The sequence below is a fragment of the Zalophus californianus genome, chromosome 9, assembly GCF_009762305.2.
Source record: "Zalophus californianus isolate mZalCal1 chromosome 9, mZalCal1.pri.v2, whole genome shotgun sequence".
Classification (NCBI taxonomy): domain Eukaryota; kingdom Metazoa; phylum Chordata; class Mammalia; order Carnivora; family Otariidae; genus Zalophus; species Zalophus californianus.
This window is the reverse complement of record NC_045603.1, coordinates 26,582,341-26,608,479: the sequence shown is the minus strand read 5'-3', so window position 1 is coordinate 26,608,479 and position 26,139 is coordinate 26,582,341. Positions and strand designations below refer to the sequence as shown.

At 48.5% G+C, this 26,139-nt stretch overlaps 1 protein-coding gene across 2 annotated transcripts in view; it reads left to right on the top strand.

Moving 5' to 3' along the window:
• The first annotated feature begins 2,195 nt into the window (after positions 1–2,195).
• PLXNC1 (plexin C1) overlaps positions 2,196–26,139 on the top strand; it is a 144,285-nt gene continuing 120,341 nt past the window's right edge. For both annotated transcript variants that reach the window (XM_035721856.1, XM_035721857.1), the window contains exons 1-2: positions 2,196–3,281; positions 21,779–21,919. In XM_035721856.1, the coding sequence (XP_035577749.1) occupies positions 2,217–3,281; positions 21,779–21,919 (1,206 nt within the window). In that variant the 5' untranslated portion in view covers positions 2,196–2,216. The remainder of the gene's footprint in view (positions 3,282–21,778; positions 21,920–26,139) is intronic.

The window sequence follows — 26,139 nt, the reverse complement described above, 5'->3', positions numbered from 1 at the left end:
ATGAATGGGACAACCACCACTCTGAATTCAGAATATGAGAGCCCCCGCTGGGATGAGAGGATTGTTTAACTGCACAGCAAGGGCAGAAAGTTTTGCTTCTCTTCTGCTTTCTGCCTCACCCCACCCTCTGTTCCTCCAGCCTCCCCGAGCTCCTTCTCCTGCCTCATCTGCCAGCACTGGGGAGAACCTGAAGCGCAATCGCAGAAGCTGGAAACCTACAGCAGCTGCTCTTTCAAGAGGCTTTCAGCATCTGGAGGAAGCCTACTGGCCCCATCCCCCCCCCCCCCCCCCCCCCCCCCCCGCCAAAATAGAGTCCATCTAGACTTGGGGAGCCAGGAGGGGAAGGAATAAATGCAATGCAACCAGCTACTCTCCCTGGGGCCCCCGTGGCCTGGAAGTAGCCAGGGAAGGACAGAGATCTTTTTGCAAGGATGCATCCGGGTCCTCAAGAGACCCCTGGTACACCCCTGGGTCACCTGCCAGACTCGAAGTGTGCTGGTGGTGCCATCAGCTGCCTCAGGAAGCTGGGAGGCATTTGTGCATCCTCTGAGAAATCATGAACCTACACCCAGGTGTGCAGTGATTCAGAAATTCATTGTGCTCCAGAAATTCTTGGTGGCTTTGGGGGCACCCCTGGGTGAGTTGGTGAGACCTCAGAGGGTCCGAAGAAAAGAAGCAGGAAAGGATGAGACAGAGGGAGAGACTTGAGGGAATGAAGCGTACCTGGCTCTAAAATTAGAAGGCTGGGCTGGGGAGGGCAGGTTGGAGCATTTAACTTGGGGAACTTTGCAGTCCCACCTGCTGAAAATCATCTCGCAGCCTTATCCGATCGGCCACAGGTGGCACCTGGCTAGAGCGGGATGTGTAAGCGGCCCGGCAGCTAGATATGGATTCGAATCTCACCTCTACTGTTAACCAGCAGTAGGACCCCGGTGAGTTCCATAACCTCACCACGATCATTCTCACTACTAAATGGGGATGATGATAATAACAGTCACTAATTAAAAGGGTTATTAGGTTAATAAATGAATCTTAATCCACGGGGCAAATTTGGAACAGTACCCGGCACATAGTAAGTGCTCAATAAATGTTAGCCAGGATCATAAGGGTAGATGGTGAGTAGAACTTTCTAAGCTCCAGGTCTGGGAGCCTGGGACTCCGTTGCCAAGGGAGATTAGAGAACCTTTTCAAATATGGGAGCTCGGGCCCCGGGGATTGTCCAGCACCGGAGTCTTGGCGCCTGTCTTTCCCCCACCTCACTCCTCTGACCCGGGGAAACCCAGGCCCTGTGGCAGGGACGCCTCGGTCTCCTGAGCCTCCGGCTCGGCCGCGTCTCCCGCGCGCCTCCCCAGGGCCTCCCTCCCGCCGCTCCACACCTGTCAGCCGCCCTGCAGCCTCGCTGTGGCCTGAGCCCTGGGCCTCAGCTGCAAACCCTCGGCGCCCTGGGTCCTCGCTCCCCCGTGCCTGGCGCATCCCCCGGCTGCTCTTATAAACAAAACCCGAGCGTTGGAGCGGCCCCGCGGGCGGACGGGCTTGGGAGCCCGCTCGGCATACTGCTAGCGCGCCCCGGGAGCTCGGGGAGAGCCAAGGGGCGATGGTGGCGGCCGTGGCGGCAACAGCAGGCGGCTCAGCTTTGTTATGAATAGATGAAAGAGGCCACCTACACAGTAACCCAAATTACGAGACCTTCCTCCTCCCTATCTCACCGAATCAAGAGGGGAGGGGAGATGGGCGTGGAGGGAGGGAAGGCGGGCGGGCAGGAGGCGGAGGGCGGAGGAGGAAGAGGATGAGGAAGGGGGCCAGTTGCATCCCACTTTCACAATGGGAAAGTGAAACGCACAAGCGCACCCAACCTCTCCAGCCCTCCCCGCCTGCATCGCTCCCCTCCGCGCGTCCCCTCCCTTACCCTCCGCGCCTCCCCGCGAGCGCCAGCGCTGCACAGAGGAACTCTCCGGAGAAGCAGGGCGAGGAGGAAGCGGCGCCGGAGCGCGCAGGGCTTGCCGCCGCCGCCACAGCCGCCGCACAGGCTGCCGGAGCGACCCCGCCGCGTGCCGCCCTCCCTGCTCTCCTTCCCGGGCGAGCCGCGGGGATGGGGCGGCCGCGGGAGCCCGAGCGCGCGCAGGAGCCGCCGCCGCCGCCGCCCGCGTCTCCGTCGCCGCGCGCCTGAGCCGCCGTCGCCGCCGCGCGCCCAACCCGGGGGCGGCCCCCCCAGCCCCATGGAGGTCTCCCGGAGGAAGGCACCGCCGCGCCCCCCGCGCCCTGCCGCGCCGCTGCCCCTGCTCGCCTATCTACTGGCGCTGGCGGCGCCAAGCCGGGGCGCGGAAGAGCCCGTGTGGCGGTCGGAGCAAGCCATCGGAGCCATCGCGGCGAGCCGGGAGGACGGCGTGTTCGTGGCGAGCGGCAGCTGCTTGGACCAGCTGGACTACAGCCTGGAGCACAGGCTCTCGCGCCTGTACCGGGACCAAGCGGGCAACTGTACGGAGCCCGTCTCGCTGGCGCCCCCCGCGCGGCCCCGGCCGGGGAGCAGCTTCAGCAAGCTGCTGCTGCCCTACAGCGAGGGGGCGGGCGACCTCCAGGGGCTGCTGCTCACCGGCTGGACCTTCGACCGGGGCGCCTGCGAGGTGCGGCTCCTGGGCAACCTGAGCCACAGCTCCCTGCGCAACGGCACCGAGGTGGTGTCGTGTCACCCGCAGGGCTCGACGGCCGGCGTGGTGTACCGCGCGGGGGACCAGAACCGCTGGTACCTGGCAGTGGCCGCCACCTACGTGCTGCCGGAGCCCGAGACGGCGAGCCGCTGCAACCCGGCGGCGTCCGACCGCGACACCGCCATCGCCCTCAAGGACACGGAGGGACGCAGCCTAGCCACGGAGGAGCTGGGCCGCCTCAAGCTGCGCGGGGGCGCGGGCAGCCTGCACTTCGTGGACGCCTTTCTCTGGAACGGCAGCGTCTACTTCCCCTACTATCCCTACAACTACACGAGCGGCGCCGCCACGGGCTGGCCCAGCATGGTGCGCATCGCGCAGAGCGCCAAGGTGCTGCAGTTCCAGGGCCAGGCGGCCCTCGACTGCGGCCACGGCCACCCCGACGGCCGGCGCCTGCTCCTCTCCTCCAGCCTGGTGGAGGCCCTGGGCGTCTGGGCGGGCGTGTTCAGCGCGGCCACCGGGGAGGGCCAGGAGAAGCGCTCCCCCGCCACCACGGCGCTCTGCCTCTTCAGGATGAGTGAGATCCAGGAGCGCGCCAAGAGCTGCCCCTGGGACTTCCAGACGGCGGAGCACAACTGCGTAAGTCCTGCCCCCCCCCCCCCCCCCACCCCGGGACGCGGCGGGGAGTCGCCGCCGAGGCCGAGCGGGAGGGAGACCCGGTTGCCATTTACCAGGTCCCAGATCCACACAGCCCGGTGGCTGCCAAAGAGCCGTGCTTTACGGTCTCCGAGACCTCCGGCTACCCTAAAGCACAGCCAGAGGTCCCCAAAGGGAGTGTAAAAAGGGAGGCGGAGAGGGTAGGAGTTTGGCTTAAAACTCCAGTGATTGCATCCCAGTGCCATCCTTCTCTGTCCAAACGACGTTTGTTTGGGGCTGAGCCTCCGCAGACAGCCTCCCCCCCCTTCCCTAACCGCTTCCCCAGGTGTATGGTCTTAGCAGGCGTGGGGGTTTGACCCTTCTCTACACGGTCACCAAATACGGCGCCCTGGGCAGAGAAGCCGGTGAACCTAAAGGGCGCGCTGCCACACCCCAGCCTTTGCGCCCACCCCCCCCCCCCCAACCGGCAACACACGTGATGTCAGAAGAGTTGCTAGCCTGCTCAACCTGGGTCAGTGTGAGCCTAGCAGAGGGGCTCACGCTTGGTGGAACAGAACCATCAGCGTGACCCGGTGTGAGGGGGCGGAGCTGTGGCTCCGCCGGGAGTGCTCTGTGGTCTCCGGGGGAGAGGCAGGGGAGGTTGAGGTGGCTTTGTGGATTAAAGCTTCAGCCTGGAGGGGAGAGCAAGAAAAGATGTTGGGATGCCACACAGTTTCTGGGCTCCACATTGCCGCACTCGGCTGGGGGGCTCAGAGACACCACCCTGGGGTTGTGCCCCACCAGCAAGAGCGCAGGTTTCCCCCGGGTTCCCAGGGCAGCCACAGCTTGACTCTTAGAGTGGCAGTTCTTTGACTGGAAAATAAAGCGGCGGTTCAAGAGGGTCCAGTGGATGGGGATTATGGAGCCATTGTGCGCTTCTCAGAGGCCGTTTTCCTTCCAAGGCTGCTGGCAAATCGACTCCACATATGGTTCCTGAGAGGGGAGCCTGCTGAGAGCCTCCTTTATAACTGGACAGAACCCAAAGAGCAGAAATTAATGGCTACAGGTGTTGCCATTGTTTTGGTATAAAATGCGTCAGAGAGGAAGGGGAGAAGTCTCCACTTGTAAAACGTGTTGTAGTGATACATTGTTGTGTAGGCATACAGGGGACCATTGGCTCTAAGGTATGGTAATATATGTACAGAAAGACACTCCCACCCACCCCTTTCTCTGCAAAGCACATCCTACCAAATATTCGCCCTGTTATCCAGGGAGAAAAAAAACCGAGGTCTTTTGCAAGGTTCCATAGATGGTCATTTGCTTCTCCCTCCTTGCCTATCAGTTAGTTGTGTGCTGGGACACACACATAATGCCTTCATTTAGTTACTGGTATAATTTTTTAAAGCATAAATAATCTCCCTAAATGCTTTCATCTTGCCATACACGTATAACATTTAATATGTGTTTATTGGATCTTTATCATCTAAGAGTTCAAGTTGGGCAGAAACCACTGCCTTCTACTCCTCTGTTGAGAGACTTGAATGTACCCCCAAGTGTTACTTCGTGCCGGGCTTTAGGCATACTTGGTCTCTGGGATTAATGACAAGACAGCTCAGAGGCCCACAGCAGGTAATAACAGCGGAGGTCCAAGCTCTGCCATCTGACAGCTGTGTGGATGTGCGGAGCCAAAACATTTCCCTTGACTGCCTCTCTGTGCCCCTTGGGTCCTGGAGGACTTAGTTCCCTTCCAAACCCAGCAGGTATCCTGAGTGCACTCCGAATCCACGCTTTGGCTCGATCAGGTGTTCCTACTTGCTCTGGGATGAGGAGGGGGAAGGGGCGGCTGGAGAGCTGTTTATCCATCTTCACGGGAGCTTCTGGGAGAGAGCTGTCCTTTGGAAATCAAGCCAGGTATAAATACATGCTGCCAAAAATCTGGAATTGGAAAAATAAATAATTAAAAGAGGTCCCTCCACAGCCTTTCTTGCTGCTGTTATTTATCAAGAATTCCCAGCGTGCTCAGAGCTGTGTATTCTGAAAGACAGGGTCCCTACCTCCTGAGCTTGTCATCCAAGTTAAATAATATACTCTGGTTCAAACAATAGCATGTCATGGCTGCACAGGTGGGAGCTTGGAGTTTTGCTTTTTTTTCTTTCATTTAAGTAAATTCCTTGCTGCTAGTACGCATTAAAAAGCCTTAATGGAAGTGAATTTCAAGAGGGGTTTGAATGAAAAAAAAGGTGGTAGTTGATGAAAAAGCTGACAATTTTTCTAACCTATTAAATAGGTAGATAAGATACTTAACAGATATTTGTTTGATGCCTGCTTGTGTAAGCAATGCTCTGTGCTGGGTGCTACTGATTTTGCCACAGAAAGGACAATAGCAGGTTGCAGCCCCATTTAATGGGGTCACAGGATCAGAGTGCCCCTGGTTGTCACTCAGAACAATGATGTCATTTCATTGCATTTGTTCTGCATTTTATTTTCAGGTTTTGAATGCATTTTGGAAAAGGCATGCTGAATTACAGGTGCCTAAAACAAGAGACTGACTTGAAACGCTCTAGAGGGAGTCTCAATAGATTCCAACAGCGATTCCTTCAGAGCAGACACAGGAATCTTAACAGTAATCCATAGGCAGTGAGGCACAAGCAGTTGGATTTGCTTGCCTTCTCCTTTCCTACTAGATGGCTCTCTCTTCTTGTCCATCTTCAATCAACCACAGGTTAGCAAAGTGACAGGAGTGACTGGGTTGTGTTTTCTCCTTTCTTGGCTCTCATATGTCAGTTGCTTCTGCTGAGGATTAATTTACGAGGTGCTTGTGCAATGAGTGTGTACCCAGCCATTTACACGCTGGGTCATTACTTTTTTTGCCTTGCCACCAACTTTGAATCACTTTCATAACTAGAGCAGGTTACCTTCACCCATGCACCCATGCCAAGGCGACTGATTTTCATAGACCCTTTCTCTGATGATCCTAATAAGTATTTGTACAGCACTTCCCCGTATATTATTTCTTCTGAGCCCCTGATCAAGTCTAAAGTTGATTCTATGAGGAACAGTCCCATTTACCTATGAGGAAACTCAAGATAAGTAACTTGCTCAAGATAGTAAGCTCCTGAGCCTTCCAGCTTAAACTCAAATCTTGAAATGTCTACTTTTGTATTCTTTCCACCATTCTAGTGCTTTTCAAACTTTCCCTTGAAAGTCCTAAATAAAGAGGCAGCAACCAACCTCTCCTACAATGTGGGGGTGAGGCTGGAGGGTGGCCCTTGAAGTGCTTTAAAACTTAATATGATTTTTTTCCCCCGTCTGTTCCATAACCTCTCTGTGTGCTTGGGTTAATATTAAAAAAATGCTTTAAATTATGTACAAGTTCATTGACTTCCTCCCCCTCTGAACTCCTGCTATCCTTGGCACACCAATGCACTCATAGAAAAGTGGACCCAAGTTTCAAAGTCTGGTTGTTCTGCAGTGGTTTGGCTGCCCTAGTTGGGTCCTGGGGTTGCTTGTGGTCTAAACATGGCGTCCACCCCCTCTGTAGACCCTGAGGGTGGTGTGTTTTTAATAACTGTTGGCTAATAGGATGGATGCTTGTAGTTCATCTACCCCTTGTGGGGAGACACACCTCCTTCCACACTCCCATAATTCCACTGCCTGATAGAACTTAACTGGTAGACAACCACAAAAACACTCACATGCTCTCCAGCAGACAGTAACCCAAGATCCTTCTAGCTGTTGTGTGCAGAAGTGATGTCCCAGGATCCCTCAGCAATGCAGCCTTGTGCATTGCCTCTTGACCTCAAAATCCACTGTCTTCCTGTGATGTTTATTCCTCTTTTAGTTTCTGTTATGATCCTGTCTAGCCATTTTGCCATCTAAAGACTAGATGGTGAATTTTCCCCCTTTACACACATCTGAAAAACAGGGGTAGATCTAAAAAAAACCCCAACACCCAATTAGAGGGAAAAAGCAATCATAGCTACTGTCTACTGGGTAGTTACAATATGGCCAGGCTTTGGGCTAAGCATTTGACATGCCTTATTTTCGGTTGATAGAGTCCTCCTCTGGGGCAAGGACTGTAGTTGCTACTATGATTTTAGAAGTGAGAAAATTGAGGCCTGGAGAACTTTGGTGAGGTTCCACAGCTGCTGATTTAGAACCTGGGTGGTCTGACTTGTGGACCTGAGCTTTTAAACCACTGCTGCGGACAGTCCAGCACGTGGATGTTGGGTTCTGGTGTCAGTCCTACCTTGTGTGGAGCAAGTCAGACCCTTGCGACTGCTCTGATAAGATCAGCTGTTTGCGGACAGTAGACATGAGAGAACAGAGAATCCATGACTGTGAACGGAGTTTCTCGATTTGCAGACTGTACAACCGAAAGTTCAGACTCTTAAGAGGGTTTTAGCTCCTCAGCTGTCAACTTTTGGACTGTTTTGACATTCTTTATATTAAGGCTCACAAATGACCTCAGGGAAACCAACAAGGCCTCAAGGGGCTGCTCCCAGTCTTTCTTCTTGGACACAACCTAGCTCATGTCCTGAATCCGGAGATCTCAGCCTGTTAAGTCTGGGTTAGATAGGCCCTCTTGTCTTTGTTAGCAGCAACAATTAAAAGGCAAGCCCCAGAAGGTCAGGAACCAATAACATTTTGTTCTCTGTTGAATGCAGAGTACCTAGTATAGTACCTGGTGCACAGTTGGGACTTGAGAAATATTTGTGGAATGAATAAATGCAAGGTCTTAGAGCATCATGTTGGAAATGTTTCCTGGGCTTTAGCGGCAACATTTTCCTGGGTCTGGCCACTTCATACCCCCTTAACCAGTGGCTTTTTCTTAATGTCTGATGTGCCAGGACCTCTTTCTTCCTGAGTCCCAGGCTATCTGGCATCCTCCACCCCTCCAGCTCTTCCCAGAAATCCCCATTTATTGGAAGAATCAGGCTTCTGGTCTTACCAATCTGGGAGTTAACTTTGGCCATAGAAACCCAGCATGGTTGGAATTTCCATGGTATAATTTCATAATATGCGCGATCAGGAAAGGGCTTTATGCTGTAGGGCAATGGTTCTCAAAGCGTAGTCTCTGGACCAACAGCATCAGATCAGCATCGCTTGGGAACTTGTTAGAAAGGCACATTAGGCTTATTAAATCAGGCTTACTAAATCAGAAACTGAGTGGGTAGTATTTTCATTTTCTTTGGGTAAATACCCAGTATTCCAGTGGAATTACTGGATTCTATGGCAATTCTATTTTTAACTTTTTGAGGGACCTCCACACTGCTTTCCAGAGTGGCTGCACCAGTTTGCATCCCACCAACAGTGCAGAAGAGTTCCTTTTTCTCCACATCCTCACCAACACCTGTTGTTTCTTGTGTTGATTTTAGCCATTCTGACAGGTGTGAGGTGACACCTCATTATGGTTTTGATTTGCATTTCCCTGCAGATGACTGATGTTGAGCATCTTTTCCTATGTCTGTTATACTCCTTATACTCTTCTAATTGCTCAAAGCAAATACCTAGAAAACCTCCTAAAGCCTTTCCATTTTTGAGCTTGTAGTCTGAGTCTCAAGAACCTAAAGGTCACAGTTTAATTAGCTCTTCCACTCTTGTGTACAGCGGTCTATTTGCAATTCATTCCAGGATTCGGCGGGGGGGGGGGGGGGGGGGGGGCGGGATTTCCAGAGTCTTCCACCCTCCTGTACATCAGAACCAGCTCCACATGTTGAAATTCTCTGAGGATCTACTCTTTAGAGCATCAGTCCTCATCTGAATTTCTGTCTTAGGCGCAGTTGGTTACATGAAACAAACATCTACTGGAGCAAACTCAAATCAGGGGGTGGAGGTCCCAGTGGAAGGAACTAGGTGGAATTCCATGGAAATCTGGGAATAGGAGCAGGACTGTGTAGTGGTTCCAGGACAGACTCTGGAGCCAGGTCAACTGGGACCAAAGCTGCCATGTACGAGTTGTGGGACCTTGAGCAAATTACTTAACCTTTCTGTGCCTCAGTTTCTTCATCTATAAATAGGCATCCTATTTGCTTCATAGGATTATTGTCTGGATTAAGGAGTTAATATGTCTTGGGTAAACACTACCTGACCCATAGTAAATGCTATGTATGTATTTACTATTCTCATCATCAGGATTATTAATAGGAATAGGATGCAGCTTCCTTGATATGGAATTGGAAGGAGGTTCTGGACCCAAGGCAGCTCAAAGAAGCTCAGCAGCAGGAAGTAATAGATACTTATTCTAAGGTTTCACTGTCAACATGACTTAGCATGGCTACTTCCCCTCTGTCCTGCCATCCGATGGCCTCTTCTTCCTCAGACATCTGCCCCTCAAACCCTCCACCTGGATACTGCAGCCTGCTTTGATATCCACTCTACCTTTCAACAGCATTTAACCTTCTGCACTGGCTATCCACTGGCAACAACAATTTGTATTATTCAAATTACCAAGAGAGAGATAGCACTGGGTCCAACTCACCTTTTCACACCAGATTAGAGCCCTAGTTCAGGGTAGGGATTTCTTGTCCTTGGGGCAGGATGCCTGGCCCAATCAGAAGAAGGGGGTCAACATGGCCCCCAGAAGGTGCAGTGGGCAGTTTCCCTGAGGATGGAATGGTGAAGAGCCCCACTGTAACCACCATGTTGACTACAGTAGCACGGTACCATCTCTACCTCCCTTTAAGCTTCCTGATGTTCTCTGCCCCGAACATGTGGTGGCACGTGGGTGATAAAGACTGAGGCCTGCTCTGAGGAATCCCAGAGTCTGCTTGTTGGGGGTGCGGGCAATTTGTAGGCATTATGGGTCTAACCTGTTTGTAGGAGCATGGTAGTATTAAGTTTTTTGTTTTGCTTTTTATGAAATGTGCTCATAGTGGGGTTCTTTTAGTCTTAATTTTCTGTTTTGGTGAAAATGCTAATTTTTATACTGTCACCAAACTAAATCGAATTGTGACCTTTTACCTCACAGTCTGTGGTTGAGTTTTATATTGGTTTGTCTACCTAATAGTTACAGATACTGTTTTCCTTGGAGGAATTATGATGAGGATTTGACCCTGGGAATCCCAGTCTCACTCCCCTGGCCAATGCTCTCATGCAGATGTCACCAGACCTTTCCTGTAAAGGTGATATCATCGGTATCTTAGGCTGTGCATGCCATATACAGTCTCTGTTGCATTTGCTCAGCTCTGCTGCTATAGTGTGAAAGTAACCGTAGATGATACATAAATGAGCAAATGGGACAGTGTTCTAATAAAACCTTATGTGCACTGAAATCTGAATTTCACATAATTTCCACTTATGAAATATCCTTTTCATTTTTCTTCCCAGCCATTCAAAAATGTAAAAACTATTCTTAGCTCCTGGGCCATTCAAAAAAAAAAACAAAAAACAAAAAACAAAACCCAAACAGGCGGCAGCCAGATCTGGCCCACAGGTGGGAGTCTCCCATCCTGCCCTGATGGCAAGAGGGAGAGTAAAGCAAGCCCATACAATGCCAGGAGACATGGTGAGAGGCAGCAAAAAGACACTGTGGAAGCCCTTAGGTGGAGTGTCAGACGCAGCCTGGAAAGATCTCGGAGGCTTCGGAGAGGTGATCCTGGAGCTGTGGAGCTGTGTCTCGAAGCCATGTGGAGGAGGCAAGGGAGGGAGTTCCAGAGAGAGGGGACAGCTTGCACACAGGCGGGACGTTGAATAAGCTTGTGAACCGCAGGTAGCTCACCCTGGCTGCAAAGCATCCAGAAATGAGCATGCAGGGCCAGATGGCCACAGGCTTAATGAGACAGGCAAAGGCCGCCGGATTTTATCCTGATGGTCAGTCTCTTTCAGACCTTCCAAACCTGGTCCTTACAATCAATCTTAACCAGGAGCTCCGTATGAGAGGAAGGTTAGTAGATCACCATTGACCTGCTGCTCTGGGTGAGACCACAGCCAAGTGCTGGGACACAGGGGGCAACAGGAGTTAGGAGGTTCCCAGAACCCTGCGGCATGGCCCTCCCCACCCCTGCCTGTCCCTGAGGTATCTCAGAGGAACCTCTAGGATTCTGCCAAACAGGGTGTGAAAACCATAGCCATGGCTGATGGAGGACAAGAGCAGGGTGATATGCAGATGCGATCTGATGGTGTTCTAGAGTGATCGCTCAGAAGAATGGAGAAGCAAAACAGCTGATTAGAAGGATGCTCACCGGTTCAAACGAACAATTTCTTGAGCTTCTATTACCTGCCGAGCACTGTACAAAAATATTTCTGTCAGTGGTAAATAGAAGAGACAACATGTAGCGAATAAAGAAGCTATTTTTATATTGAAATTATAGCTAGCATTTATGGAGCACCTACTGTGTACCAAGTGGTGTTCTAAGCACTTTACCAATATTAACTCATTTACTCCTCACCGCACTTTATGAGGTGGGTAATACTGCTACTTCCATTTCACAGATGGGGAACCAGAGGCACAGGCTGAGGTTGGGACTGCAAATGAGCTTAGCAGGTGCTGGGGAAGGCTCTCTTTAAGAAGGCTGAGTTGACACCGGGAAGAGGAGAAAGGATGGTTGTAGATGTCCCCTTGGAGAACTGGGACATGAGCACTCCTTGCACGCTGCACACGTGCAGGGGCTCACAGGGGAACAAGGTAAGCGTGGCTGAGCCCTGAGGAGGTGGTGAGGGGAGAGGGTTGGGCGAGGAGGCTGGAGAATGCAGCAAGAGCCAGATCCTGTAGGCCTCGCAGGCTGTGGGAAGGAGTGGATGTTTTATTCCTAAAGCACAGAGGAGCCTTGGAAGGGAAGTGAAATGATGGGCATTGCATCCCTGATAATGAGGTTCTGTGGGGAACGGATGGGAGGTGGGCCCTGGAGGAAGCAGGAGAAAAGCTGCGGGAGGCTCCTGAAGCAGTCCAGGCGGGAAATGATGTTGCCTTGGTCTAGAGTGGTTGACGGTGAACGTGGAGAGAATCACACGGATTCTATGGATTGCAATAACCCCTCTGAGGGATGTGGACAACATGAACCCGGGTGGTGGCAGTGAAGGCAGAGAGGAGGGATAAAATGAAATAGCTTTTTAAGATGTAGAACTGAGAGGTTTTGGTGACCAGTTAGAAGACAAGTTGAATTTGTGTTGATTTGTAGATGCCTTTGGGACACCCAGGAAGAGCCACCACGCAGGCAGGGGGCAGGGAAGTCAGGGACTGGGAACGTGCCGGGCTCTGAGTTTGGCTCAACACGGTGCTGTTGGGGCTGGATGTGCCTTGAGGGGAGTGGCCAGGTCTGTCATAAGACGGTCTCCCACCTAGTGGGCCCTCAATAAACATTTGTCAAATGGAAAAGGTGTTCTCCATTTCGTGGAGAAGATTGTGATTCTAGCACAGTGACCTGAGAGCTGTTCCAGGAAGGGGCGACACTGGAGCTATGTTGATAGGAAGCCAGGTAGCCCAGAGGGAAGGGCATTTCCCTGTGAGGGAAGGAAGCCCGATTCCTAGTTGTTCCCCTATCACCCCCCCCAACCCCCACCTGGTCTTGGAAGAGTCCGCTTGAGAAGCAGTTTCTCAAACACACCAGCTGTTCCTAATCATTGCTCATTGACATCTTCCCGAGGCTCCTTTTTCATCAGTGACCAATCTTAAGAATTGGATTCCAAGTGCTGAGCCTTGCTTCTCTGAGGCAACAGGAGGGGTACATAGCCCGAGAGCAGCCAGAGGTTGTAGGTCAGACTAATGTGTGCAGCAATATCTTTGTGTCCTCTACTCCCAGGGCTCCAACCCCCATGGAGCCCTTGTGCTGTGGACTTCTGTGAAGCCTGTAGATCCTTCTCAGAATAATGGTTTTAGATGCAGAAAATAAAAACAGAATTACAAAATGAACCAGTTATATGGATGCAAGGATATATCAAATTGCTTTTCAAGTTGAGATATACTAAAAAGATTGATTTATTTGAGAGAGAAAGAGAGCATGCATGCGCGAGTGGGGGGAGGGGCAGAGGGAGAGAATCTCCAAGCAGTCTCTCTGCTGAGCTAGAAGCCAGTTGTGGGACTTGATCTCATGACCCATAAGATCATGACCCATGAGATCGTGACGTAAGCCAAAATTAAGAGTTGGACGTTCAACCAACTCAGCCACCCAGGTGCCCTGAGATGGAGTAATATATCTTAACACGTTAAATTGCAGGATCTAGCAGCAGTAACTCCCGTAATTTCAAAATAGAGATGAGCATAAATGATATTTTGAGATATCTGAACAAATATAAAATGGTATATCTGATTTCTTTTGGTGACAAAGTCACAGGTTCAGTTAATACTGCTGTGTCCTGCATTCATAATTAAAGAAAAGGCTAAATTTCCGTTGAAGTTAGCTAAAATGTAGTTGACCCTTTAACAACACGGGTTTGAACTGTGCAGGTCCACTTGGATTTTTTTTTTAAAATATTTTATTTATTTATTTGAGAGAGAGAATGAGAGATAGAGAGCATGAGAGGGAAGAGGGTCAGAGGGAGAAGCAGACTCCCCGCTGAGCGGGGAGCCCGATGCGGGACTCGATCCCGGGACTCCAGGATCATGACCTGAGCTGAAGGCAGTCGCTTAACCAACTGAGTCACCCAGGCGCCCCACTTGGATTTTTTTGATAAATATAGTACTGTAAATGTATTTTCCTTATGGTTTTCTTAACATTTTCTTTGCTCTAGCTTACTTAATATATAATATATACAACATACAAAATATGTGTTAATTGGTAAGGCTTTGGGTCAACAGGTTATTAGTTAAGTTTTGGGGGAGTCAGAAGTTATACACAGATTTTCATTGGCACAAGGGGTTGGCGCCCCAACACCTGTGCTGTTCAAGGCTCAACTGTAAGTTTATTTTTTTTTATCCCTGAATTCTATCCATGAACTGTGGATGCCAATGGAGCCCCTACTCAAACCATTCATTTTGGGATGGAGAGAAGGCTCAGACACGTTAAATGATTTGCCTAAAGACTCATTACTCATAAGTGATAGAGCTTGAACTTGAACCCACATTTTTAAACTCTAAATCTCTTGTTCCTTCTATTCTTCCATGCTACTATCATGCTATTTTTATTTTAAAGAGTTAACCCAGTGTGAGGCCATGTTCATAAATTATGCTATTCTAATCATGAAAAACCAGTCTAATTATTATTACTATTATTTTTTTTTTTTTGGTCGGAGAACAACCTAAAGTACTTTGTTCACATGGTAGGGCCATTATTTTCAGTAAACTGACTCTGTAGACTGCCTATGGACTGAGAAGGCAAGAGACCCAGACACTTTCTCTTACAACTTGTGCATGAACTATGGATATAAAATTCGGAGAAGGCCAAGATGCATGGTAGTAAGAGATGTGGGGTAATTTAGTATTGCTCCCTAAGGCAGAACCAAGGTCCAGAGTTTACAAGGACAAATTTTGGCTCAACTGCAGAACTCGGTAATGATTAGATCTACTTAGCAATGTACCAAGGTTGCTTGATAAGATATTGACTGAAAGAATTCAAACATTGATCCACGTATTTATTCATGCATTCAATAAACTTTTATTGACAACCTACTACATATCAGATCCCTAGGTGTATGGCTACCTTCAAAGGGCAGAATCAGATAAATGATTATTAGAGCTTGGAGTCTACCAGGAGACAGAGAATAAATAAAATTTTAAAACAATCTTGAAGGGAAAAGTGGAGTGGTATGACTCATAATTCCTGGAATAGGGATGGAAAGGTCTCTAGTTACAAGTCTGTGAGGAGGTGACATTGAATTCGAAACCTGAAAGATTAGAAAGATCCAGCCTACAAGGGGAATTAGCAGTAGCCTGTGCAAAGGCCCTGAGGCAGAAATATGGTAACATGTTAAAAAGTCTGAAAGAAAGTCAGTGTGGGAACTGAAGTGGAATGGAAGATAGGAGTGGTGGGAATAAATGTGAAGAAGTCAGCAGGGATGAGCTCAAGTAGGATTTGGGGAGACGTTTGGATTTAGTTTGAAGTGTGCGGGGAAGGTGGTAAAGAACTTTAGGCAAGGGAGTAACATCACTTGTTTTATATTTTAAAGGCTCACTCTGCTAGTTGGAGAAAGACTGTAGGTCGAAAGGGAGAGATCAGGAGGCTCTTGCAGTAGATCAGGAGAGAGATGGAGGGTGCTTAGCCTGGATGCAGGCTATGGAGATGGAGAAGACAGGCGGGATTGTTGGCCAATCCAGCTGAGATTTTTCATATATCGCTGTGGGGAGTGACAGAAAGAGAGGAGAGAGGAGCTGGGGTGATTGGTGGTACCTTTCATCATGATGGGGAAGACTAGGGAGGAACAGGGTTGGAGGCAAGAAACATCTAGATAATCGTTTTCCAGCAACTCTGAAACCTTGTGATAGATTCCAGTGGTTCTCAAGAAGGAGGATGCCATTTACTTCGTATGTAGAGATGTGGGGGAAGGAGCTTTCATACTTAATCAAGTGACAGGATGGGGCACTGCTGACATTTTATGGACAGGGGTCAGGATGCTAAAAGTCCTGTATCACGCAGGACAGCTCCCATGATAAAGAAATATCCCATCTAGAATGCAAGCAGCTTCCTCACGGAAAAACATTGGTGGACTGAGAGCTTTTCAACTGTAAGAATGTAGAAAAATGCGTTCTTTTTTCCTCCTCACGCTGTCAGCCATTCATCTTTTTGTGGATTTTTTTTTAAAGATTTTATTTATTTGAGAGAATGAGAGAGCATGGGTTGGGGGGGAGGGTCAGAGGGAGAAGCAGACTCCCTGCTGGGCAGGGAGCCCGATGTGGGACTCGATCCCGGGACTCCAGGATCATGACCTGAGCCGAAGGCAGTCGCTTAACCAACTGAGCCACCCAGGCGCCCCTTTTCCCAGGCGCCCCTTTTTGTGGATTTTTTGAGTCAGGTTCTTTTCATAACTAATTGACTGAAATTAGGCTCAAGGAGCAGATGGAGATTTTGATGGGGGAAAGGGTGTAAAGCCAGAAGAAGGAAGGATAAATCTTGGAGAGTTGGACTTTGGTGGTGGGTAGGGCTTTGAGGCTGAAGGACACTGAGGGGTTTGGAGGGAGGAGAGAAGGTAGAAGAGCAAGTGGGAACAGGCAAAATTCAAACTTTACTCTGTTTCCTGTGGTTTCACTGCAAGCTGCCTGATGCCTGCTGGTGTATATGCTGCCCAGCCGTGTCCCTAAACTTCACTTCTCCACCCCTTGTGCACACTTTGAACTTTTCCTTTTGATCATTTGAGTCCCCAGGGTAAATTCTTCCTTCAGATGATCAGAGAGATGGCATAAACTTAGAACCCTAGCAATGCTGTATACTCTAGAAGAATAAAGAGAAACAACAGGAGTCTTAATGGCTAATGAAATCACTAACTTGGGTGAAAAATTGTTCTTTCCATCTCTCTAGCTTAATAGAGATAGTTTTCTACTTATTTTCACACACACGGTTTCATCTGAGCCTCACAACAATGCTAATAGGCAGGGCATATATATTATTGTGTCCATTTTATAGATTTATAGTTCATTGAGGTTCAGAGACATCAAAATCAAGCAGGCTATAGGGGACAGAATGGGTGTGTGTGTGTACATGTTCGCACACAGGTCTTGAGTGTAGGGCTCCAACTGAGGTTTCCCAACTGCACGTGGGCCCCTGGTAAGTTATAGGAAATAGTGAAGAAACTGTTTCAAAATAAGTGTATGCCAAAGGAGAGCAGAATACAAAAGTAACTGCCCAAGAGGCATTTCATCAAGGTATCAGTAGTTAATAGGCCCCCAGTTGGTATCTTTCCTGGAAAAACCAAATGAGGGAGTCTTTTTAGCACCTTGGGAGTAGAAGACTTGACTCTTGCTGGGTCCCTAACACTTGAGGCCCCACTTTTGTGCACATTTCCTCCTGCTGTTCCCATAATAGCTCAAGCAGGGCTGTGAACACCCTGCATAAGCCTTGATGAGCCAGGCCATCTTTTGCATGGCGGGAGCAGGGCCACAGTGCTACTCAGCTCCGGAGGGTGCCATTCACCCTAGAATAGATGACCAGAGCCCCCTGGAGTTGTACACTGGGAGCGTTTATTGTCAATGAAAGGTTGTATAAGGGTGCTGCAAGGAGGTCAAGCTGTTTCCCCTTGCGATAGGCCACTACTCCCTGTATACACACACTCACACACACGTGCACACCAGCACTCACCCTTCTCAGTCGCCTTGGTTCCACTTTGGTATGTCGAGCCCAAGGCTCTCTCTTTTTGAGCCCAAACATTGTTTGAGACCAGGTGGCTTTTTGCCTCAAACTGAGAAAACTTTCCCTCTCAGGGCTAAAGTGTAGGCATGACGCTATGGTTAGACATGGCAGGCAGGAGAAGCAGAATGACAACTCTGAGGGAACCAAGAAAGCCCAAAGGGGAGACAAGGTTTAGAGCTGAATCAAGATTGGATTTTGTCATGAAAGGCAGAACTGGCAAAAGCATCATTACAAGGCATTAACCTTGTTACACACAGACGAACAAGCAGAGGCTGGGATTCAGAAATAAATTACACATAATAAACTAGACAGAATAGGCTGAGAGCAACATTAGCGATTATGCCCTAAGGGGAGAGAAGGGCAAGAGAGAAAATAGGCCCCCCCAAAAAAGAGTAAGAATAATCTCTGGACACAGGGGGCCGACTGCCCATTTCTCCCCTTTTTTGGCTTGACTCCCTAGGTATTAACTTCACTTTTGTGAGGAGGTTTCTCTGAAGGCTGTCTTTCTTTTGTTTTCATTTGCTGAAGTGAGCGTAAGAAAGCCACTCAGAGGGCCCCTTTTTCCATTCACAGGGACTTGTCCATTTCTGTGTGTTTCTAGCACAAAAGAATCCATTTCCATTCAGCCAGAGCAGCCCTTAGAGTTTACGTGAGGTCCAAAACGGCTCCTTCCTATTTTCTTCCAGGCTCGCTGTTGTAATTGGCTATACAGTCCTGACTGTGGCCAAGGCCCTCCACGGTGAGAGGAACGAGCGCTTAGCCAGTTCTTCGTCCCTCATAGCTGAGGAAAAGCTAGAGTCTGGTGTCATGTCCAACGCGACTCTCATTTCTTGCAGGACTTGCTTTTGGTTACAAGTAACAGAAAACCCATTCAACAGCAACTTAAATCATAACGTCTGTTGTTAGTAAATGTTTAAAGGTTGGAAGCTGTGCTCCATGGTGTCCTCAAGAACCCTAGAGCCTTTTTCCCATGCACTGATGTTAGCACGTTGATTTTCATCCTCCATCCTGAATTTCATGGGAGGAAAATGGCCACCACCTCTCTGTGCACGGTGGCCTCACACAGCGGATTGCAAAGGGAGCAAGTGAGGGGAGAGGGCAGACGGGCTCTTCTCAAGAGCCACTTCTTATCTTGGAGGAGGAGATTTATTCTCAGAAGCCCCTCCAGTGAACTTCCATCTCACTGGCCCAAACTGGACCACATGGCTACCCGGAGCTCGAAGGAGCAGGAAAGCAAATACCTGGCAGTGGGGAATGGGATTACCTTGTGGCTTAGACCAATCATGGTTTCCCAGGTTACCTGGACAAAATCAGGGTTCTTGTGGCAAAGAAGGTGGCAATAACTGCCACGAGTGTGGCAGCAACTGTTGGTGTTTTAAAATGAGGTGATGAAAACAAATATGGATCGTGTATTTCTGTGCACCAAACACTGTTCTAAGCTTCACTGGGGCTTGCCTACTCAGTCATTATCATCACTTCCATTGTGTAGGAGAGGGAGGAAACTGAGTCACAGAGAGGTTAAATATGCACAAAATTACTTAGCTGGGAAGTGACAGAGCCAGGATTAGGTAAGGTGATAAGATACTCCAAGTAGCACACGTTAAGTACACGTTACTAATACCAGCTAGCATGTATCAGCATGTTAGTATTACTCTCACCTCAGTCTCTTCTCCATAAGCCTCCTACCAATCAGGCTTAATCATGAGCCTTATCCATGAATGAGAAAGCCAACCCCCAACAGGGTTACATAACTTGCTCCGGTCAGCCAGTGGGTGAGAATGGAACTTGAATGCAGACCTAAGCTCTCTGACCGCCTAGACCCAGCAGGTTTGTTTATGCCACTAGCTCCCAAGTTCAGGGCTGTTGATTTCATGGCTCTGCTACTTACCTGAGCCACTGATCCAGGACTTAATCTGGAAAACTACAATTAAGGAATGGTCAGAAGTCAGGGAAGGATGCTGAAAAAGATGGGATGGTAATTTGGAAACAATTTTTGTCCTTGTGTTACAGCTTTTGAGACACTTCTGGGTTTTTTTTGTTTGGGTTTTGTTTTGTTTTTGTTTTTTTTTTTGGCTCTAAGCAGAATATCGTAAACAGAATATCTCATCCAGCCTCAGCAAAGGCTCCCTGTGATGTCATGGTTCTTGACTAATCAGAATGGCTACACTTATTAAGCACCTATTGTATACCAGATGTAGGCATACACTGTCCCATTTGGTCCTTGTGGATGAATAATCAACCATCTATAGCCATAACTTTTTCTGTGCCGTGAGATGAGGGAGAATGGAGTCTTCCAAAGATAGCAGTATTAGAACATTCCAGATGCCCAGACAGATGACACCCAATTCTCTGAGTTGGCCTCTCTGTAATGCTCAAATATTTAATAAGAATAGTAGGCATGGTCAGCTGATCTTAAGTTTGAACAATTCTGGTTTTATTTTAAAGCAAGATGTGTGGTGTGGTTTTACTATTTTTTTCAGTCTAAAGGTCACCCGATTTTTCTCTTTCTGCTCATAGTCATGAGGCATCCTTATCTAAACAGTGATCTATTGTTCTGGTTCTCAGACCCACAGAGATTTTTACTTTTTTTTTTTTTTTTAAGATTTTAGTTATTTATTTGACAGAGAGAGAGGGGGACAGCGAGAGAGGGAACACAAGCAGGGGGAGTGGGAGAGGGAGAAGCAGGCTTCCCGCGGAGCAGGGAGCCTGATGTGGGGCTCGATCCCAGGACCCTGGGATCATGACCTGAGCCGAAGGCAGACGCTTAACGACTGAGCCACCCAGGCACCCCAGATTTTTTCTTCTTAACTTCAATTTTAACAGGACAGTTCCTCATTTTCCCCGACTGCTTGAAAAGTATCTAACAGGAAAAAAAATGTCTCTAGTGGGCTTTCCAAAAATCTTCTTAAACTGAGTTCACTATGGAATATTTTATGCAAATAAGTCACTTTCTCTTAGGTTACGACATCTTTCCCTTGAAAAGTGATCACGGCATTGGAGAAATCCTTGCTAGCTTATCTTTTCTTTCCAGCTCAACCTCAACAAAGAAATATAGACGGCACTTTAAAGGCTTCAGAAATCAATTTAGTCCATGAATCCATTTACTTGAGATGTTAATGAAACTTGGTGGGTTTAAAAATAATGAATGTTTAATAAGACATAAATTGAAAGACATAAACACTGTCAGCAATAATATAATGAAGTTAATAAGTCTTAGCCTCCCCCTGCACACCTCCCCTCTCCCCAAACAGGACAATTTTAAGAGTTCCAGTGAGGCTTACTGGAGTTTACCAGCTGTCCCATTGGCTAAGACTTAAATGTGAGTTTGGAAACCTGAGTACAATTGGGAACTGAGCTCTGGCAGATCAAGTATGCTATCACACTGTACTGAGTAGCTGCAGACAGTAATGGCTCGCTCTAGCTCCGTATCTTCCAGAGATTTGTGTAACAAACTCAGTTTCCTGTCGTTGAAGGCAGGAAGCAGCGTGAAGCTCTTCATGCCTTGAACCAAGAAAGACCAAGACATTTTGTTCGACACTCACTCTGCCCTGGGTTTCAGAGGGGCTTTATCTAATGATGGGGAGCAAGCATGTGATTATATGTGCTCAATACTGCCGACCACTGAAATGCCTTTTGGGTTGGAAGTTGAGCTTTATGTTTCTTCTTCAAGAGCATTAGCACCACGTCCAGCCCTTCTGCTTAGTTCCTCTTTAGCTCTGTGGTTCTGTCCTAACCCACCAGCCATGACCATATCTTTCCCTTTTTACCTTTGAATTAATTACCCTGTCTTTGGGCTTTGCATTGCATCAGTCTGGTAAATCCACAGTCCCTCCTTTCTGCCATCACACCCAATAAGATGGTCCGCCTCACATCTCGGGAAGTGGCTTGTTTAACCTCACAGGAGCCAATCCCTAGCTAAAATAATTTGCAGCAGGATGGTGCAAACCATCAAGCATGAGATTGTCTCCCTCCCAATTCAGCAGTGGGCTCTTTCTTGGCAATAAAGTGGAACTCGGTTTCATATATCAACTGGGGGAGTGTTAAATGGATGGCTAGCTCACTGCTGGCAATCAATACATGTTAATACATAGTAAACAAATGGCTTTTCATGGGTTGGGCAAGCGTGGTGATCCTGCAGATAAAGGCGCTAAGCGGTTGCTCCTCGGGATCTTGTCTAAGAAAATGTATTTGGGGCTCAAGGAGGATCCTTCCTAGGTGGGCATGAGCGATTACTGTTGCTAAATATGATCTTTTTTTCATTTGTGCGTTTGTGTGCATGTTCAGAAAGAAGGGGAGCAACCTGAGAGAGTCCAACCAATCGCCTCATCTACCTTGATCCATTCCGACCTGACATCCGTTTATGGCACCGTGGTAATGAACAGGACTGTTTTGTTCTTGGGGACTGGAGATGGCCAGTTACTTAAGGTTGGTTTTCTGTGCCTTCTTCAATGTCAGTTTTCATAGTGATCCATTTTGTGCTTTTAAATTTATTTTCTTTATTGTTTCTGGGTTATACGCGAGATCGTACCAACTGCTTTGTGAACTGCTCAGAGACCCTCAGAAATGACCACAAAGAGGTTTCTGGAAATTTGTATGTGATGGCCTCCCGAACTGTGTAATGAAACTCCAGCCGTCTTGCTTCTCAGGAGCGTGCAAGTTACCCTCCCTCCCTTACTCATGAGCTGCCTCAGGGAGGTAAATGGGGGTCTGGCCCGCCCCCTCCCTCAGACCACCTTCTTAAGACATTTAACCTTTCGGTTCATATCTCCTTTGTAATGGAAATGTACAATGCACCTGATTTCTCACAACTTGAAACAGATGAGGGATCATAAGGCTTGAAAAGTAGAAAAAAACAGGTGTTGCTTCCCTCCAGCCTACTTGCCACCCATGGAGGGGTTTTGTTTTCTGCCTTTTGTGCCCACACCACGGAGAGGTTAGAGACCTGAAATCCTCTGAGACTCCCCCTGACTTTTATCTCGGAGGACTATTTTTTCCCCACTGTGTGGGTATACCACTGGTCAAGTTGGGATTTTTATTCACTGGGGGGCAGGGAGGCAGTGGGAAGGGGAGAAAATAAACTCAGGGATATCTAATGACTTGTCTGAAGTGATAGAGCAGCCAGCCTCTCAATTTCATCAGCAAGCGTTTATTGAACACCTCCTGTGGCCTCCATCAACATTCGTGGCTGGGAACGGCACGGTTTCTGTCACCTTAGGCTGATGCTCCTCTGCCTTCTGGTGGCCAGTTGATTTACTGTCAGCTCAGATTCTAAATTGAGTACAAATAGATTTGATTTCTCAACTGATCTCCCATCGACAACTAGCTGGGTGACTGTAGGTGAATTGCCTAACCTCTCTGAGCTTCCCTGTCCTCATCTGTAAAAGGAGATTATGCTAGACAACCCAGAAAACCCCTTTCTCTCCTGAAGGTCTGTAATTCCATCTTCCGTGCACTTAGCCCCCACTCCAGCCGAAACCTATTTGCTTGTCCCACTGATGTGCCTTGTGTAGCCCGGTCCCCCCCACCTTTGTTGACCCTGTGCCCCCTTCCGGGATGGCTTTTTTTCCTCTACTGAATCTACGTACCTACGCTTTGGCTCAGCTCATGCTCCCCCTCGTCTTTGAGGCCTCCGAAGCCCAGAGTGATCATGTTTTCCCCTCCTCTGAAATACTCATTAGCCATCTCATTCTTTTGGCTCATTACAAATGTCTTGTTTTGATGCCCAACCTTTTCACTCATGTTTGTCTTGCCTCCCCAACTTGATTTTTTAAGCTTCTCGAGAAGGGGGTCCTGAATCCCCACAGCCTAATAAACGCTCCGCGCCTGGTAGGCATTTGATTTCATCTGTTTTCTTTGGAGGAAACCCAGTAACATATGGGAGGGCGTTTGTTTGAATACACATTCTTTTAAAATATACATTGATCATCTTTCCTGTTGCGTTAGCCTGATTTCCTGGGGAAAGGTAAACACCCATCAGTCATTTCTACACAAGTTGTTTGGAGCCGTGCGGTGACATCCGCGGCTCAGGCAGATTGGTCCCATTTCACCTGACCAAGGAAGAGGCCATCAATCCTCCCCGGGCCTCCTCGCCAATTATCTCTTCAGATTGAGGATATTTCCGATGAGTTTTGTGACAAGAACACGGTTTCCCCAAAGCTGAGCCAACCAAATGGCTGCATGGTAAATTGGAGGTGAAGGAACCCTTGGCTGTCGATCATTCCCCGGGGGGCAGCCTGGTTTTGCTTGTCCTGTTGGCTCTCCCCAGCAGTCGGTGTGGAGCTGGTCAGTTTGCAGTGACGGTTTGTGGCGCCGGAGGGCTGGGGCCCTCAAGCTGCCGAGAAAGAGGTAGCTGACTGCAGCGTGGCTTTCCTCAGTGTCTGTGTGGGGTACGCCTTCCAAAGCTGTCCCTGCGGCCTTGGTTTTAGGGTCCAGATAACATGGGCAGGTTGGTTTGGGAGTTTATTTTGTGACCGCTGACATTTGTGCGTCGTTTCCCTTGTGCCTGTCACTCTACGTGTTCTAGCCAATTCCGTCCAGTCCACGGCGCCGTGAGGTAGTTATAGACTAGGCCCGTTTTACCGGTAAGGGAAGGGAGGCCCAGAGGACACGGATGTTTTGCCCAAGGTACACAGGGCAGAGCAGAGATTTGAACCTGGCGTGACTCCAGAGTCTGCACTAATATCCCCCGAGCTACACTGAGTTTGTAATCTCTGCCCCAACCACTCTCTGAGGGTTCCCTGGGGAGAATGGGAAGCATGTTGATAGGGACCCATGGAGGGGCGGTGGCAGTGGAACCCATGCTCCCAGGCTGTCAGTCAGGGTTTTTAGAAGCTCCGGGAAGAATCCCAGCTCTAGAAGGAGGCAGACCATCTGACTGAACGGATACCTGAATGGCATGAAAACTTCCTGGGAGTTAAGCCCTGCTCCCGGCTTCACTCAGGAAGGTCCCTTCCCTCAGGAGGAAGTTGTGAGGGACAAATCTGAACTGACTTGGCCCCACCAGGCTCCCTAGACCAGCCCAGTAATTCCCAAGACTTCCCCATGCAGATTCTTGGAGGCAGCCTGTGAAATTACCCAGAGTCCCAAGCCCCAGGATTGTGTCGATGATTGGGAAGGCACAGATCATCCCCGAATCCCTTTACTCAAACACTTCAAGCTTCTCGTTTGCCAGACTTGTCACCAGAACTGTTAGAAAAGACGAACATTGATAGACACAAGCTTGGCTTCTTAAGCCACAGAGAGGAGGTACTAATGAGCAACGAAAAACAAAACCTAACCCGAGGCAGCTTGTGGGAGAAGAAGAAAGAAGGCTTGGATCACCCACAGCCTGACTCATCAGTTTCCCAGTGATCAAGAGTTGGCAGCATTTTGACAGATGCCAGGCACTGTAGTATATGCCTGGTTGGATGAGGGGCAGGAAACAGCAGTTGGGGGCCAATTGCTGTGTTTTTTTTGGTTTTGTTTTTACCACTACACACACACACACACACACACACACACACACACACACACACACACACACACACTCACACTCACACTCACACTCACACTCACACACACTCTGACTTAAGTCTCTGAAAACCTCACAGAATTTTAGCATAGTTTGGTGCAGTTTTAAACCTCAGGTTATTTAAATAATTTTTTCTTATCCCAAAAGTAATATATGTTCCTAGAGAAAGTTACAAAGTAACGGGGTGAGGAGAAAACAGAAAAAACCCCACCCCTAGTTCTGTTATGTAGAGGCAACTGATGATAGCATTTTAGATTTTTTTTTTTTTTTTTTTTTGCACAGTTGAGGTCAGACTCTATCCGATTCTGCACCCATTTTTTTTCCTTTAGTTAATGAGGGGGAAATGCCTGTATTAAAATGTTATGGCAAACCCTTTGTAAACAGTATTTTTAAATAGCTGGATCATATTCTGTAATGTGGAAACATGACGTTGGACTTAGGCAGAGATACTGAGTCACTTTGCAAGTGTCCTTAAAGCCCCGTGCGGCCTCCAGGGAATATGGGTCACCTCCAAAGGGAAGATTTTACTGAGGAGAAGTGGAGAGACTGAAGACTTGACGATATGCTAATGTCTTCACTGCCCTCTTGCTCCGGCCTTTATTCCTAGGTCCCCTTGTAAGATTTTTAGAAAAATGGAAGGAATTTCTAGAACTTACAAGGGTCCTTTTCACAGTGTAATCCTCGCCCTTGCTTTATTGAAGCGTGATCCTTGTGGCTAGGAGTTGGGTTGTGTCATCACTCTTTCCCCCTGGGGTGATTTCTTCATTTTACTTCCTTTCTGGAGAAGACTGCTTGCTGTACTTTCTCGGTTGTCAGCGTCTTCACTGAGATCAGCTGAGCGAGGATGGGCACGCTGAAGTCAGCTTTTGGGGCTTCACAGCTCATGTGTTGCAAGCTCACACACTGCAGAGCACACCCGTGTTTATACACACGTGCCGAATCTTTGTCTGGGTTGTGGTACAGCCTATCATGGGGTTTGGATTCTTTGAGCTGACTGTCGCATCTAGAAAATTGTCCCGACTTCAAGGGCAGAATTAAATATTTTAAGCTTCTCCAGGGGGTAAAATAAGTAATAATGGAATATGCATGAAATTTGAAATTTGTAACTTTATGCATGCCCGTTAACCTTTCTTGT